The sequence below is a fragment of the Ursus arctos genome, unplaced genomic scaffold (genome assembly GCF_023065955.2).
Source record: "Ursus arctos isolate Adak ecotype North America unplaced genomic scaffold, UrsArc2.0 scaffold_12, whole genome shotgun sequence".
Lineage (NCBI taxonomy): Eukaryota > Metazoa > Chordata > Mammalia > Carnivora > Ursidae > Ursus > Ursus arctos.
This window is the reverse complement of record NW_026622786.1, coordinates 17,678,459-17,695,674: the sequence shown is the minus strand read 5'-3', so window position 1 is coordinate 17,695,674 and position 17,216 is coordinate 17,678,459. Positions and strand designations below refer to the sequence as shown.

Sequence of the window (17,216 nt, the reverse complement as noted above, 5' to 3'; positions counted from 1 at the left end):
AGCAAAAGGAGGAACCAGGAAATAGCTGCTAAGCAAAACAAAATATATTAGCAATTTGTTGGGGAGTCAAATTGGAAGGGCTGCATTTTCAGTCCTTGATCAGAGTGATGAAATCGAGACTGTCCTAGATACATATATTAGTAGCAAATAGAATTATCTTAATCATCTGCTCCAAATGAATTTTTTCAAGTTTCTGCATACATATGTGGAAGAAGAAATACAGATCAAGCTCACCCCTATTAGTATAATTCTATGAGGATTCAAGGGAGGTTTAGTGGCTTTATTCCTTGGCAAGTTCAATGAGACCATTTTCAGTGAAATGTCACTCAGTATTTCCCATTGAATTTCATAGCTCAACAAATTATACAAGACAGGATCGGAGACTTAACACTTCTCCACAGTGAGTTTTGAGATGAACAAGATTATGCATTGTTCAAAACCTGAAACAGACCTACTTAATTATTTTGCTATGTTTTCTGTCAGTGTCACAGCACTGAAAACTTTCAGAAATCTCCAGCTAATACCAGGTGCAGATTTTTCGAATGTGGATAATGAGTTCAAATGAATTTATTGGAGAAGCAGTGCAGTTGAATAAAGTGCTTAAACTTGAAATTTTAGCTAAAGGTGCACTTTCTAGCAGAGGCCAGTTCTGTGCAGCCGTAGTTTATCTTGTCAACATCTGCAAAGAACATCAGGCTCTACCCTGCTCTTGCTATCTTCACAAACAACTCATCATGAATAATTGGAAAAAAAATGGCAGGCAACTTAGAGAGAAATCTCTGCCATTAGCAAACTGATATCATCACAAAGGTAATAAATGTTGAGAAGACTACATTTTTTAAAGGTAGACAGATTCAAGGTGACTCTGGGACTGAGGTCCGGGTGCTTGACCATAGTGATTCTGTTCTGTGATGTCTAATCAGTTCAACAAAAATGATCTAACTGGCTTATACGCAGACGAGCTTTTGGCTACACAGAGAGAATGACATGGTGAATTGAGGCAATGAGATTGCAAATTACCTCACCATGACTACTGTTTTAAGAGAGGGACAATAGGGGATCCTAATATCCATATTGTTACTGGAATAATCCTTGCATAACTGGATTCTTAACTTAAATGGTAATTCTTTTTGCCTTTGAAAACAAAACCTCTAAACTTTATTACTGACAACGTTAAGCCATTTTCAGCCAAATACAAGACTTCCCTTGTGATTGAAACCATCTCCCAGAAACAACATATACAGATAGTCTCTTCCTTTAGGGCTACTTTTCGAGTGGGTTGATGATAAGTTATTACAGTTTGAACGTTTCACTATTGTTTCTAATGTGCTGTTCATTCTTTTAAACCTATCCAGTTGCTCCCAAATTAGCTTTGTCAACAGTTTCTTCTGTTCAAGTTGCAAACCACAAGAGAGGTAGGAATTCTTGGATTCATACAGTGATTTCATGGTGTTATGTGTTGTGAAACATTGCACTGTATGAATCTGGAATATCTGTGAAGTGTACCCATCAGCTGATTGGTGAGGCATGTTGACTGATTCCAATCAATGCATCAAATAGTACTGAGAATGTCATCTGTAAGAGAAAAAAGAGCTTCACTCAGAAATTTGACTGCTGTAAATTAAAAATGCTGCAACATTTGTTTTCTGAAAGATTAATGTGTGAATAAGCGTTAAAACAGTTTAGGATCCTGTTTAGAACATGAATGTTAGAGTATTAACATTGTTGCTCATTTGCATTGAAAATAAGGAAACTCACTTACAGTGAGTTTCAAGGATGCTTTTCATGAGAACAGAATGGCAGGTTCCATGTTTTGTGCCCACTTGACTTTGTGACAAATGAAATACCTTGTAATTTCCATTTCCATTGTTCGGGATGAATTTGAACAAATAACCAGTGCAGATCTGCACCGGGTAAAGCATTGATTATGACCTGAAAATAATAGTTATGTTGCTTTCTTTAAATGAAAGCAAGCAGTATCTCATCTGTGACTCATGAATAGCCCATTCCAGCTAGCATCTGTCATTCACAGAATGAAGATTTTTCAGGAAACATGAAGACTCCTGTTTTTATTTTACCATTTTCCTTTAAATGTCCTATGTGACAGGTGTGTCTTGTTTTCCACCCTTGACTGTTGGGCTTATGTCATGTTTTTTATTTTTTCTTTCATGAAACACCTCTTACAAAGAAATATATTTATTAGCAAAATTGAATTTAGTTTGACGCACTTGGTGAAAATTGACATAATAGCTTCTTTATTCCTTATTGAATAGAATCAAATCATTTTCCAGATTTTAATTAATGTTGTGCCAGTCCTTCTGTGGTGTATAGAGAAAAAGATGAAACTGGTCTGAAGATGGGAAAGGGGAAACCGACAGTATTTAAACCATGTCTTAAGCTTTCCTCACAATGTGCTTTGACATATCAAACACTGATGGTGCCCTTTTGGGGGGAATGTGAATGGATTTGAAATTGGGGGGTGAAGTTCTTGAGGAACAGAACAGCCAGAGGTTCCTAGGGTATCAAGCCTGTTGGTGCCCATCGGAAGGCAGTCATTGAGGCCACAGGAGAGAGATCTTTATCTCCAAAATGCAGATCTACACAAAGAAACCAAGGAGGTGGAGGAGAAGAGGAAGCAATAGGGACTTTTACAGATTCCGTCTCTTTTATGTCATGTCAAGCACACTGGAAATACAAGAGGCCTCTTGACCTGGAATTTGACCCTGCATCATTGGATCTCGAGTTTCGTGGGGTCATAGCACTAATGAGGTTCGCACACATCTCCAGAGGCAGGAAGAAGTCACCTAATGATTTATAAAAAAAATCCATATCATCATCAAATGATGTACATGGAAGAGCTTCAAAAGCTACATCAGGTTGCAAGACAGGGTGGGGGTGGGAAAAGGACCAACAAAATGCTACAGCCACCTCACTGCCACCCCTGGCGGAGGCCCCTCAGCGGCATGGTGACTCTGTGAATGTAGTGAGGAGAAAATACTTTTTAAAAGTTTGCATTCCTTCACTTTCTAGCTAAACTCTTTTTCCCAAACCCTTTTTTTCTTTTCCTTTTTTTTTTTTTTTTTAGGGACTAAAATGAATTCTCACCAGCTTTCCTCATTTGACTAAAAAGAAAAAAACTACCTGTGCCATTCTGAGTACTCGATCTCCTACTTGCAACAAGTAGGCAATGCAACACGCGATTAGAGGCAACAGGGAACAGTAAGAAAGAAGACACCAAGGGGAGATTTCACCCTTCCTCTTCTGCCATTCTTCCTCTTTCACACTCTCTCTCCAACCTCTTGTTTCTGCAACCCTTCCTTGCCCAGCCCTCCACCCAGCCAGTGGCAATCGGAAAGAACCTTTACCTAAGAGGGTTGGATCTTTCCTGATCTGAAAAGCCAACTTTGAACTCTCCTTCTAAAACATCCCTAGCTTTTATTGGTCTTAACTGGTCAGTTACTGAGTACCATATAATCATAACTGCTTTATACGATGTCGTGCGTGTCCTAGGGGGTTTTTTGCCTCCCCAGAGGACTTTTGGTTGTCGCAGCTTGGGGGTTGCTACTGCATCTAGTAGGCAGAGGCCAAGGATGCTTCTAAATATCCTCCAATATATAGAAAAACAAAGAATTATTTGGCCCAAAATGTAAATAGTGCCGAGGTTGAGAAACTGCAGTAGACTCTGCAGGACGGCTTCATGTGTTTCCTGATAGAGGGTGGTTCTCAGGAAATAGACATTGCCAGTGCTTGCATGCCACGCCACGGAAATGTGTTCTAGAGGACCCCATGAGCTTGTCTACACAACAGCAATTAAAACTTGTCTACGATGTAATTTGAGATTGAAAAACTATATAAAACCCTAACAGTTTTTACAAATCTCCTTTTTCCTGCTTAAACTGATCTTCATTGACATAGAGACAACCCTCAGCTAAAATAATCACTAACTCAGTTATATCTTGTTGTGTGGCTGTTGTTTTTCTAAACTCTTTAATATACGGGATATAGCCAGACTTATGGCATTCATATAGGGAGGAATGAATTGAAACATAACTGGCCTCTTGTGTCTTCCTCTGTTTCACAAAGGAAGGCACCTCAGGGTCATCACGGATTCATTGATATGTTCATTTGACAACATTTTTTGAGTGCTTAGTATGTGCCAGGAGATGGTTTGAGTTTCATGGTTACGTCCGTGGACAAAACAGGCATGGTCTGCACTCATGTATTTATACTCAGAGTATTGGGGAGAAAATTTTTTGAAATATACTTTTCAGATACTACAAATTCTACAAAAATAAAATTAAATGGGGTTAGGAAATTGGGGATTAGAATGTTTGGGCTGGGGGCTGTTATTTCTGATAGAGTGGTCACAGAATTTTCTTTGAGCAGAAACCTCAAAGCAGAGTGAAGAAACAAGTCATAGTGATGTCCAGGGGAAAAGTATTCCACACAGAGGTAACGACAAGAGCAAAGGCCCTGGGGAAGTCCCTGGCATGTTTGCAGAGCAACATGGAGCTTTGTACAGCCAGTGAGGATGAGAGTGATGGCAATGAGCCATCAGGGAGGCCAGGGGCCAGATCAATTGGGAATGAATGAATTTAAACTGTCTTGTATTCTGAATGACATAGGAAGCCATTAGGATTATGAGCAAAGGGATGTCATGACCCAATTAAAGTTTTGAAAGAGTCACTCTGACTGATGTGTGGAAAGGAAACTATCACTAGGATGGAAGCCAGGAGAGCAGTTTTGGGACCAAAGCAATAATCCAGACGCCTTTAACTAGAGATAAGATAGTAAGAGGTGGTGAGATTTAGAATGTATTTTAAAAGCATAGCCAGGATCTGCTGATTGATTGTTTGTCCAGGATGAGGAAAAAAAGAGATATCAAGAACAACTGCAGGAATTTTAAGCTAAAAATTGGAGGAACAGAGTTGCCATTTACTGAGATAGGATGGGCTGCCTGCGGGAGTAGCAGGTTTGGGAAGGTGACCTAAGAGCTCAGTTATGAGCATGTTGAAGTTGAGATAACCATTAAATGTCCAAGTGTAGACTAAGAATGCTGAGTAGGTCAGTCTGGAGGAAGTCTCACTGACTGGTAAGTCAATCTAGGCTGAAATAACTATTTTGGAAAGGTCAGCATATAGATGGTGTGTGAAGTCCTAAGTCTAGGTAAAGAACCCTGGCTCTAGGGTGAGCCCAAAGAACAAAGAGTTCCAAGAAGTAAGCCCTGAAACATTTGAAGAGAAAGGACAAAAAGGAAAAGAGAGGGGAAAACAATGGTGAGTAATGTGGGAAACAAAAGCAGAAGAAAAATTATTAAATTTCTTACTCTCTACAGCCCACTGACAAGTCCTTGAAACAGGCAGAGTGACATTCCCCTAGGGAGTCAGCTGCCTCGATATTGACACTTTGCTAAGGGGCAAAAGGCAATCCTAGCCTGACATCCAGGACCCTGTAAGTCTACTTTGACATATAAAAATTCCTTTATCTCTAAACCCCCAAGACACATGTTGACAATCATCCCCCAAGCATATGGCCCACCAATATACATCTGAAGGGTCTCATGACTAAGGTTTTATTAGAGGGTAATAAATGACCTTTTCCCAACAATAGCTAGCCCCCTCAAGGTCCTGGAAACCTTGCTTCCAAAGTTCCTTAGAGACTTGAGCTATCCCTAACCCCCTCCCAACTTGAAAGTATATAATGGGCCACTCCTTATGACCCTGGTGCAGCCCCTTCTGCCCACAAATCCTGTCTCCATGCTTTAATAAAACCACCTTTTTGCACCCGAAGATGTCTCAAGAGTTCTCTCCTGGCCTTAGGCTTTGAACCGTAACATCTTTCCTACATCAACGAGTAGGGAAGAAGGGGAAACAAGAGAGAGTCATGGCCCAGAAGCCCCCTGTTTCAGGAAGGGTTGCCTGGCAGTTCTAAAGGTCCCTTTGAGGTTTATGGTCATGAACTTAAAATGAGACTTGTTTCAAAAGAGTTGGAGAAAAACTCCAGCCACATTTAGCTGCTAGGGTGTAGGCATGGAGAGGCGGAGAGGTGGATTTAAGCAGGATCAGGTTTTCCCAGGAGACTATGACTGGCGTGGGCACTGGTGGGGGGAAGGGAGATGAGAGTGTATGAAAGGAAGTCACTGTAAGGACGGACCGTGGACTCTATACTTTGTAAGAAGGGAAGGGAGGACATGGCCGGTCAATGAATTGGAAGATCAAAGAATTATTGAACCATTAGTATCATCCCTGCAGGGCCTTAATATGATAATGTAGCTCAGACCACATCATTAATGATCAGTGAAGGATTCTGTGCCTACATGGAAAGACCAGTTCCTAAAGAGTGGTAGATTAACAGAATACTGAAAAATAATACAGCAGCCTAATAATTACATTTGAGATGCCTTGCATTTATACAGTGCTCTCATGTTTTTCAAAGATCTTTTTCTCATTTTACATTCTCAAATATATCATGACCAGAGAAGACAGCTTTATTGAAGTCTCAGAAGAGTCTTAGAAGTCTTAAGAGAATCACACTGGTACCCCATTTCCTAGATTATAAGACATTTGGATATCCACTTATCTTCTAAAATAAATTTATTAATAGTGGGTATTTAGCTGGAATGGTTCTATATATAATTATTTATACAACTTATATTAGTTATCTTTTCCTATTGAAATTAATAAATCTGTTCTCACATAAGACCCAGAAACAAATAATGTTATCACGAAGATGTCTACTATCCACTGAGCTCAAAGAATAATGGATGGTAGTGTGACATTTGACGTGTCCGTGGAGATTCATGGGCTGGGTCTGGAAAGTGTTGACCTTGGATATCTACAGATATGTTTTCTTTCTTGGATAAAACTGTCAGACGTAGCTCAGCGTCTAGCTCTGGCCACTGGGCAGATCTTACCGAACCCTTCAAACACCCACAAAGGAACTACATTATGAAACTTCTCCAGCCTTATTCTCTCCACTTACCCCAACTTCATACCTTTGCACACTCTATTCCCCTTTCACCTGAAATGCTCATCCCCCACACACCCCCCTTTTTTTCCTAGTAAACCCTATGTACCCTCACAGAAGACTCAGTGTTAAGTTAGTTTTTCCTAATTCCCTTCAAGTTAAATGAATTTTTCCTTAGATCACTCTGTGTCTCTGTTTGGTTTTCTTAAGCACATGCTCCTTTGTTTCCTAGTTATTCTAAGCATGTGTTTATCTTGCCCACAAAACAAGCTTTTTGACAAGGACCTCTGTGTAGTTTCAAAAAGTTCCTAGGATCAATTTATGCACATAAAAGATGCCTCTGAAAAAAGCTAGATAAATTATAGTAGGTGCACCAAGGGCCAGTCTGGGGTGGTGAATGTGAAGAACCACAACCACCAAGGAACCTCTTCCTTGGAGAGGGAGAGCCAAAGGACAGGGCTGTTGGTGCCCACACCTCAACAATTCCAGACAGCTCTGGAGAAGTCCTGAGAAGCAATTCGATTTGTGAATTGGGTCTCCTTCCTGCAACCTCTAGAAAGCTTCTCCCCATTTCAAATCCTCAACCAAGGAAGGTTTTAGAGGCTTTTTAGGTTTCCTGGCAAGTCAGAAATGTCAGCATAAACAACGTGTAACTCGGGGAGATATACTGTATTGGAGGGAAATGCTTGTTTTCCAAGAAAATTTAATTTGGTGATCTGTAATTGTATCATTTTTGTTGTTATTATTTTATTATTAATAATGTGGAATGCCTTAACTACTGCATTTATGCAGGTATGTTCTTACCCCATCTCCCACATCCAAGTCCCAAGGCCCCCTTCCCACTCTGTTCTCCTTCTCTCTCTGCTTCCTCCCAACCCCAACCCCCAGCACACTTAGCCACAGGACAAAACTAGCCTCTCCTAAAGGAAGTGGCTTGCTTTCAGGAGCCTCCCTCTTCTTGCTTCTCTTTAAGCATCTAGTGTCCCCAAGGTGCTGGCCCTATTCCTGGTATCTTCTACTCTTTACAGTTTCCAGTGTCCTTCTCTGCTTCTATCCAAATTTGATTTTATCCTCTCAGGACCTTGACCTCCGCTCTCCACTAAATGAACCCACACCATTCTGATGAGTAGCAGCATGTTAAAAAAAAAAAAATTCTAGTCACTCTTCCTTATTCTTCCTTATTCATTTTGACAGTGCCTATTCATTTTTACTCTGCTCATCAAATGCACTACTTTCAAAATCTATCTAGGCCAAAAGAGTAACTCAGCGATTTGCATAGTGCCTGGCACATGGTAGATCAACTCAATAAAATATTTATTGAATGAATGAATGAATGAATGAATGGGCTCAAATAGTGGCTGTGTTTGGCTTCCTAGTGAAGTAAAATAAAAGCCAGACATTAATAAGAGGAGTACTTTTAGATTAGATAAACAAGGTTTACAGTATCATGGTTGACCCTCCTCATAAATGGCCAGCTAGGCCTACCCCCATATTTTGAGAAGACATATTAGCTTCCCCTACTTACTCCTCCCACTTTTTTTTTTCTGTCTGATTTGGTCATTATTGCCACGGGTAAAGGCTTTGTCTTTGCCACTTCTTTGAAAAACGTTGAATTAGATGAACAACGTCTTGCTTCGCTGAGATGCAACAGAGAGAAAATCTAGTCACTCTCCACCCTTCCCCACTTGCTCTCCTCCTCTTTCCCCGTCTCCTTGTCTAGTTCTTCCCACCATCATGCCCCAGCCTCAGAGGCATCTCCAGCATTCTGGGGAAACAAAGAAAAGGAAATCTGAGGGTACTGCCCAATCATTAGCTGCCTAATCCTTCTTTTGTAGTGGACTTCGCTTGAAACTTGGGTGAAAAGGAAATTTTAAGAGCACTTTTCCCATACAAATCATCTCCCTGCTTTTTATATTTTCTCTCACAGATAAACCAACATCAGATTTGGCCTGATTAAAGGCTTACAAAAGCTGTCTTCCCTCTTAGCATTTGGAAAAAACAAAAAAAGAAAATTTGTTAGTGGCTAGATCCCTATGAAATTTGCCACCATTTCTGGGAAACCCTGACTAAGTTACTGTCTTGCATAAATGATAATGAGACTCTAAACAATGGAGTCATGGGTAGTGGCAGGCTCAGGCCCTCGATGCTCACATACTTCCCTCCCTCTTTTTAAGAGTGCAAATATGAAGAAAAAATGGGGGAAGTGGCACAAAGACAGTAACGTTCTCAATACACAAAAATTAGACTTTTGCATCAATGGCAACCGAGCCTTCCCAAATTTTAAAAGGTGTACACCTGCAAATGCTTCTATTCATACTGTATGCCAAGAATTAACACTCTCCAGTCATGTTCTGAATGTCCAACCTTTCTATCCTGCTTGAAACAGATGCTACTTTCATGCCAGTCACAACCACCTGTGGTCACCATGTGTCATGTTCCATCACATAGATGTAATGCCATCCCGCCATCTTTTCTCCACTCCTCATTTTATCCAAGCATGTAGTGTGCTGTTACTCTGCTACTGTATACACTCTGTATACATTTCTGTTCTTCCTTGCAAGATTGTGAATGCTTCGGCCACTCCAATCGATGCAGTTATATCGATCTGCTCAATACAGTCATTTGCGTGAGCTGTAAACACAACACTAGAGGGCAGCACTGTGAGTTATGCAGGCTGGGCTACTTCAGAAATGCTTCTGCACAGCTGGACGATGAGAATGTGTGCATAGGTCAGTTCCATTATAATTTCAGCTATTGTTCTGCGCCTTTCGAGCTATGGGGAGCTATTTAAGGTGAAGAGGCTGTTGATTTGCACCACGGCTGAGCCAGAATGAACTTTCTCAATGGAGAAAACACCCTTGTGGTAGACTTGAAATTCTCTTGTGCTGGATGAATTGGGGGATATATTCTGAATCCTTATGTGATTGTTGCTTTAAAGATGATTAGCTGAAAATCATGTTTAGAAGATGAAAAATTTTCTTTCTATTATTCTTTCTTCCTTTTTTTTTTTTTTTTTGCATGAAATCTTAAAACCTGGTAATATCAAATAATCTTAAAGTCTTAAGTTGTACATTTAGCTTTTAAAATGGAAACTCACTATATGGGGTTTAATTATAGGTGTGAGAAATTAGGATAAACTCTTGTATGTAATTGGTAACCAACAAATATCGATTAATTAAAAATATCACCATTTGGAATTGAAAGCCATTAGCAATTGGTAATATAGAAGTTTGCCTGACTTTTCCATCCATAGTAATGAAATTCCAGTTATTTAATTTTCTTATAGCCCCCAAAAGGAGAAACAATTTCTCAAAGCTATTCTAGGCAATTAATTCTCTCAGCTTCCAAGGTAAATAAGCTCTGGAAAACTGGGTTCACAGGGTTCTCTCAAGCACTCTCCCCCACCCACCATGACCACTGCTCAGGTCAACTGGAGAGAACCTCCCAAAAAACTTTCTCCTACCTTTTGCATAGTGGAACCCATCTTTAAGAAAGGGAGCTGATGGAAAAATAAGAAACAATAAATGGAATTTCACTTCACAATTTACTTTGAAGAAGTGCATATGTTTGAAATGGTCAAGGCTACATGCATATCTGTTACCTCACCAGTAGGTAACTACATAGGCAACGAATTTTAAAAGTAGAATTTTGCACATAGAGACTAATTTAAATAGAAAACACATGCTGAAAAATGGCAGGAGGTCTTTTGATCAAAAAAGAAATCTAATTAAACTGCAATTCTGGGATCATTGTTTTCTGATTGGATTGTCAAGGTCATATAGCTACTTGCCCAGGATCACATAAGCAAGCTGTACAAGTTGTTTTGAAATCAGTTAGACCAAGTTTACATAATACTGTTTATATCTACAGTATGTTCTATTTTTCAAAGTGCCTCCTTATTTATTATTTGGGAATTAGTGGAGAAATCACTGGACTTAGAGGCCGGAGAGCTGGGTTCAAGTCCCAGTTTGATATTTAATAGCTGTGTGCCTTAGGTAAGTCATTTAAGAACTCCTGGTCCAACTGGGGTCCTCCGGGATGCCCAGGTAACACTTGGTAAACTGTGAACTGACTTGCAAATATGTTTTTTCTACTTAATCCTCATTAACAAAACTGTGGGGGTAAGTATTCCACTGATAATGTCTTCTATTTTCTAGTAGAGAAAAGTAAGGCAAATTGACCCAAATCGTACAGCTTTCACAAAGAGTTAGTTTCCTGACTTCAAAGCTTGAACACCTTCTCCCAACTATCCTGACATAATTAGCAAAACTAAGCTTGTCAGACTTCTACTTACGGTATGCTTTTTGGATGACAGTAGCAATTCCGCTATGAGCTTGCGAACAGAAGTGCAATTGCCTTTATAACTATTGGGGTTACAAAGATTTGAGGTTATTAATAACCCAAAAGACATGTAGCTGTCAGAATTTTGAATGCAGTTACATTCACTGAATGTCATTTGTAAAAATATATAAATGTCATACTATAAATATGGAAACCAGAGAAAAGGTAAAATAAATAGGAACATAGAAATAAAAATCTTTTATGTAAATTACCTAAGATTAAAATATTTTACAGTGTTAATTTCATATTATTTTTAATGAATAAAGAAAAAGCCCTCAAAGAAAATATTTTATTCCATATAATATCTAACAGGTAACAATAATATCCCAATGTTTTACTCAGAATATTCTATTCTTAGGAACTTTGGCCTTTTTCTAGTCCTAAACTAATCTTATGAACTATAAAATCTGCACTTCCTATTCAATTTTAAGAGGTAAAGTTCTGTTGCAAATCTATGTTTGATTATCTCCAGGCAGGAAGACAGCCTGTTTAGCTTTTGTCTTTTAAATACCATGAACTAGAGATGAAATATGGAAAGCCTAATATACATTTTTCCTACTTAAAAAATCAAAAGCAGTTGTTTTCTCCATTTCTAGAAAGTTTGTTAGTTAAAATTATAACTCTTTGGAGAATTTTATTTTATTGAGGCAAACATGTTTCTATTCAGTATTTTATACTCTTCAAACCAAGTAAATTGGTAAACCCAAAGATGAAAATTTTTAGGTACCATTAAAATTAGCTATAATATTCCCCCACATACCAGAATTCCTTAAATTGCTGCCCTTTTCCTAAGGGGTAAAATTGTTTGTAAAGAATGAATTGGAAAATGTAGCTAGCTGGTATATGCTACAGTCTATCTTTTGTCTTGAGTCTATATATGCATACAATGAATCCATAACAATTTCCTAAAAGAGCTATGGATTCTGTTTTTCCCACTTGAAGGGTCAAGGGTAGAGGTACCAGGGCTGCCTACCCACCAGGCTAAGGCTGGCGTTTGCTCTCTGAGGGCCATTGGTAGCCTGTGGTTCCCTATTGCCAAGGCTTGCCCTATGGAAAAGCATGAGCCAGTTCACTCTTTTCCACAGTTCAGCTCCCCAAAAGGCTTGAGGCAGGGCTGAGAATTAAATTTAAGAGCATACACCACAAGTAATTGAGAATTTAATGCCTTTTTGTATAGAAAGCACAAATGAAAATGAATGGGTATTTACCTAATTTACTTTCACAGAATTAAGCACCAATCTGGGAAAATTTGAACTTCATCTAAGTCTTCTCTAATTCTGAGGAAGAGAAAGGCACTTTGCCATTTCTTTAACAAATGACAGTGAAATCCACCAGCCTGGTTATAAGGGAAGAGGCCCTATCTTTGACAAAATGTATACCGCACTGAAATAGATGTCATAAACTATTTGCATCATTTTATATTATGACAAATATAAAATGCAGACTATTCCGTGTTGCCACAGTGACCTCTGCTTTGTGACTACTGGTGAACTTACCCATTTTCATACAAATTCCAAGCACAGCCATGTCTCCAAAGATGCATGTAATTACCCTGTATGACGCAGCAATTACATGAAGATGACACCCTGGCATGCTTCTGTTTCATATAAACTCAAGCATTAAGCAGAAAGCTAGAGGATATGTGGTTCATGACCTTGGGTAATCACTGCTAATAATCTCTGATAACAAGCTTGACATCAGAATGAGACACAGGGCTCAGCAGTTACTACTAAACATATCTCAGATTAGGCTGTATTTTTTTATACCCCCTGAAACCCAAGATCAGGTAACCAGAAGTACCTTCTACAGACAAGAACTTCTAACACCTATAAATCAATTGTAGTATAACTTTTTAATCAAACCTCCAAGAATATTTCATGTTGTTTTTAGACTAACAGTCCTGCATATTCTTCCTAATTTCATGGAATAAAATATAATACTCCAAGGCCATCACCAATATCTACCATTGACCGTGGTATCACAAATGATACTTTTTTAAAAACTAATTTATTTGTACATAAGATGGTGTGTAGACCACACCTCTCCTCGTCATTTATTTTCATTTCTGTTTGAATAACACTAAGCTTAGTCACCTTTTCCTATGACAACCACTGGGATGTCCTATGATGTAGACATTCTGCATTTTTAAAAAAATTTGTTTGCTTTCTTTGCATCTAAACCCTTATATTAATAAAATTGCTATGGGCTAATTGACTAGAGTAGCATGCGAATTCATGATGGCCAGTTATAACTCTACTTCCTGGTTTACAAAGTGTTGGTGACTCATTGTCAACTTAAATACGCTTTAAATAGTAAGAAACAAAGTAAGTGTTGAGTAAGTATAGGTACATACTTATAATATAAATGTACACACAACATTTTTAAAGCCACGACAAGATGACTATTTTAGAAAACAACTCCCATATATACACACATTAAAATAAAAAATGCCCACTTAAAATAAAACTCTAATTATTAAGCACAAACCAAGGCAGGAAAGGAGGGAGCATTTTAGTTTATTTAGTTTTATTTTTACCTGCATATGTCACTATTAGTCTTATGTTTGTATCATAATAATGTTGAATATAAAATTTAGCTAAATCAACGTGAAATAAGTCATAATTCTAAGGTCTTCTATTCTTTGAAGAAATTGTCTAATTAATCCCAATGACAAAAACAGAGCCAAACCTCCAGACCTCTTTATAACGTTAAATCTTGAATCTCTGCCGCCAGTCTAAAACCCTAACCTTGATGCTAATAAGCTGAAGTTCTCAGGGCTTCTCTTCTTCGGTTGGTTGGTCGGTCGGTATTTTATTTGGTTTTTAAAAAGAAAACCTCTTAACGGGGCATTTTAATATAAAGGAAACAGAGTGACAAAGAGGCTTGCCCAGATTATACAGTAGAGTTATGAGGAAAGAAACTTTGGCCCCCAAATTCCAAAAGCTGCAAACTAGCTGTTGTTGCCTTTCAAATTAATGGAAACCTAAGGAATTCCCATTTCAGGTTCAGCCTTTCAGCAAAATAGAGCTTCCAAAGCAAAAACATCCTGTTTAAGAGTGTGTGAGGCATCAAGAACATATTCTAGGTACTTTTTACTAGACAAAGTTGTATTGTCCTTCCAGTAAACATTATAATGAAAAACGTATGTTTCAAATTATGCCTATCTTGAAATTTACTTGGGATTTCAAACTTTATTTCTCTTTCATGATTGTTAATCCAGGCTGCATAAAACCCCTACCAACGTGCCTAGCATCTAAACAACACCTACAGGCTCCGCACAGAACAGTGCGTGTGGAGATAAATAGATAGATATATAAAATAAAGTGCTCTCCCAAATCATAAAGAAAAGTGCCTTTGAATGAACAAAGTGCATTCAGATTGCACTTTAAAAATGTTCAGCAGTTCTCAAATATTGAGTGTAACAGATAAGCCTATTTGAATAATTTAAAACAGATTTTACACTGATGGCATATTGATTTATACTTGATATACAAACTTCCCGTGGTGTTCATTAAACCATCTAAAAATGCCCTAACAAATGGAATCTCTATTATGATCTGTTAGCCATGAAGAGCATGATGTCTTATTTCCTCACAAGTTTTCAGTTAATTTCCTCCCATATCATAAAAATGGCATCATGGAAGGCCGAGGAAATCAATAAACGGGGCCGAAATCACCATATTTGCCAAAGCATTTCCTTAGCGGATATCTCCCTTTAAGTAAGCAATGCATTTAAGTGACGCTCCTGTGTTATGACCTATAAGCCATGCAGACTTGTCTCCAGCCTGTGTGTTGTCTTGTTTCTACAGAGTGTTATTGTAACCCTTTGGGCTCAGTCCATGATCGTTGTAATGGCTCAGGATTTTGTGAGTGTAAGACGGGAACCACAGGGCCTAAGTGTGATGAGTGTCTGCCGGGAAATTCCTGGCACTCCGGCTGTCAACGTAAGTAACTCTGGGAGCTGCCTTCTGCCTGCTCCAGCATGGCTGATTCCGCTTGTCCAGGCCAGTGCGTGCAGCTTCTCAGAGCAGAAAAAGACCCGAACCACTGACAAGCTTTAAAAGCTACTTAAGGCCCCAGCCTATGTAGAGGAGAGAGAGCAATCCATCACTGTCCAGCTGGCTTCTTTGAAGCCCATCTTCTTCCCCTCTGAATGTGGGAGCAACTTATATTGAAATATTGTGCTCAGATCCAGGTAGCTGGCCAGACCATAAATTAAGTGGCACAATAGGGACCCGGCTTGGAAATTCTCACCGCAAAATGAAGGGTGATGTGTATGTGGTTAATATATTTCTCGAACTGAAAACTACCCCAGAGCTCCAGAGTTCATAAATTAAATGATATCTACATAACTTATTACCACCCCTGCTATCACACCCATCGCTGAATCTTAACCAAAAACCTGAAGGCAATAAATCTAAGGGATATTTAAATGCCAGGGTAAAATAAATGACAAAAATCAATATTGATTTTAAGCCTCTGAGGTTAGGCACCATGCAGCGAGCCTTAGACAGATGCCATTTGGTTCAGCCTCATTTCTCTGAGGATTATCAGACCTTCTTAAAAGCTTGTCAGGCAGGTGGCATGTTGGCGTATTCAGGGAACAGAAATTTAAAAATCTGAGCAGAAGCTTCCTTCTGTCATTCATAACCTTTTCTGCTTTTTCATTATGCACTAACTTTCTAGTCTATCTGTACACATTTAGCTTACTAATATTAAAAGGCCACCAGGCAAGTCCTCTGGAGCAGTGCAGTCCAATAGCAAATTGTGCAAGCCACATATGGAATTTTCAGTGTCTTGTTATCCACATTTAAAAAGTAAAGATAAATAGAAGAAATAGATTTTAACAACTTATTTCATTTAACCTTTAAATATCTCAAATAGTATCATTCAACATATAATCAACATCAAAACTATTAAAGATACATTTTACATTTTTTTCGTACTGTACTTGAAATCAAGTGTGTGTTTTATACTTCCAGAACATCTCAGTTAGGACTGACCATATTGCAAGGCCTAATAGCCACATGTGTCTACCATATTGGACAGCACAGCTCTAGAACTTCCTTTGCTTACTTTTCACTTGAAAACAATGTCAGCCTGCAGGAAGTGTCTAAAGCCAATTCCAAGGCCATGCAGGAAATTTCACCGGCTCCTTGTGAAATTAATAGTTATCTGTAAGCTATGCTTCTGCATAATGTTAAGCCAAAGTGAAATTTACTGTCATACTCTTGCCATGGGTAGCAAAGAACTGTGGTGATAGTTTGAGAAATCTGGCATTGAGGACTCCAAGATAAAGATGGGACCTTGGGGCTGGAGGTGAGCATCTCTAGCCATGCTGGAGAGGAACTTTAAAAGACAAAGAGTCAGGCAGCACACCTGCACAGCTCTGCATAAGGTCATGGTTTAAAAGTCCTACTTGACGTAGATTTCTAGAAAACTCTGTAGGGGTATGGATGACTTGGTGGATCCCAAGGACCATGTGAGGAGGCAGAATTCAAAGGACAGTCATTGGTCCTGGAACATCTGGATGTGGAGGCCCAGAGAAAGCCAAAAGTCAAGAGGAAAGAAGGAGGAACAGACAGAGAAAGGACCCAAACCAGCCCAAGACTCAAGGCACACGTTGTAAGGAGACTTTGCAATTAAGACACTCTTCTCAAAAAGAAAGGCTCGTGTAAACTTCCTGATGCAGCAGGACATAATGAGTAGGTGTAATCAGGGAAAGACGTTAGAGAGGGAAGCCAATCCAGCCTTAGGGGAGGTGTATCCCAAAAAGGTCCCAACTTGATTTTTCTGTATTAGTTATTGGAGTATTATAAAAATGTACAATGTCACCAAATTTCCCTTCTGGAATTGGAAGACTGGATTGCACGTGGTCCTCCACATAAGGGCTGTGAGATATACAAAAC

General features: G+C 39.0%; 1 protein-coding gene across 4 annotated transcripts in view; it reads left to right on the top strand.

Annotated features, from left to right (window-relative positions):
• Positions 1-17,216, top strand: part of NTNG1 (netrin G1) — a 309,923-nt gene that overhangs the window by 249,921 nt on the left and 42,786 nt on the right. For 2 of the 4 annotated variants that reach the window (XM_048220351.2, XM_048220352.2), the window contains exon 6: positions 15,117-15,251. The exons of 1 other annotated variant lie outside the window; for it this stretch is intronic. In XM_048220351.2, coding sequence (XP_048076308.1) covers positions 15,117-15,251 — 135 coding nt within the window. Of the gene's footprint in view, positions 1-9,527; positions 9,696-15,116; positions 15,252-17,216 lie in introns of all 4 variants that reach the window. One more of the 4 variants, XM_026484678.4, reaches the window with a different exon arrangement.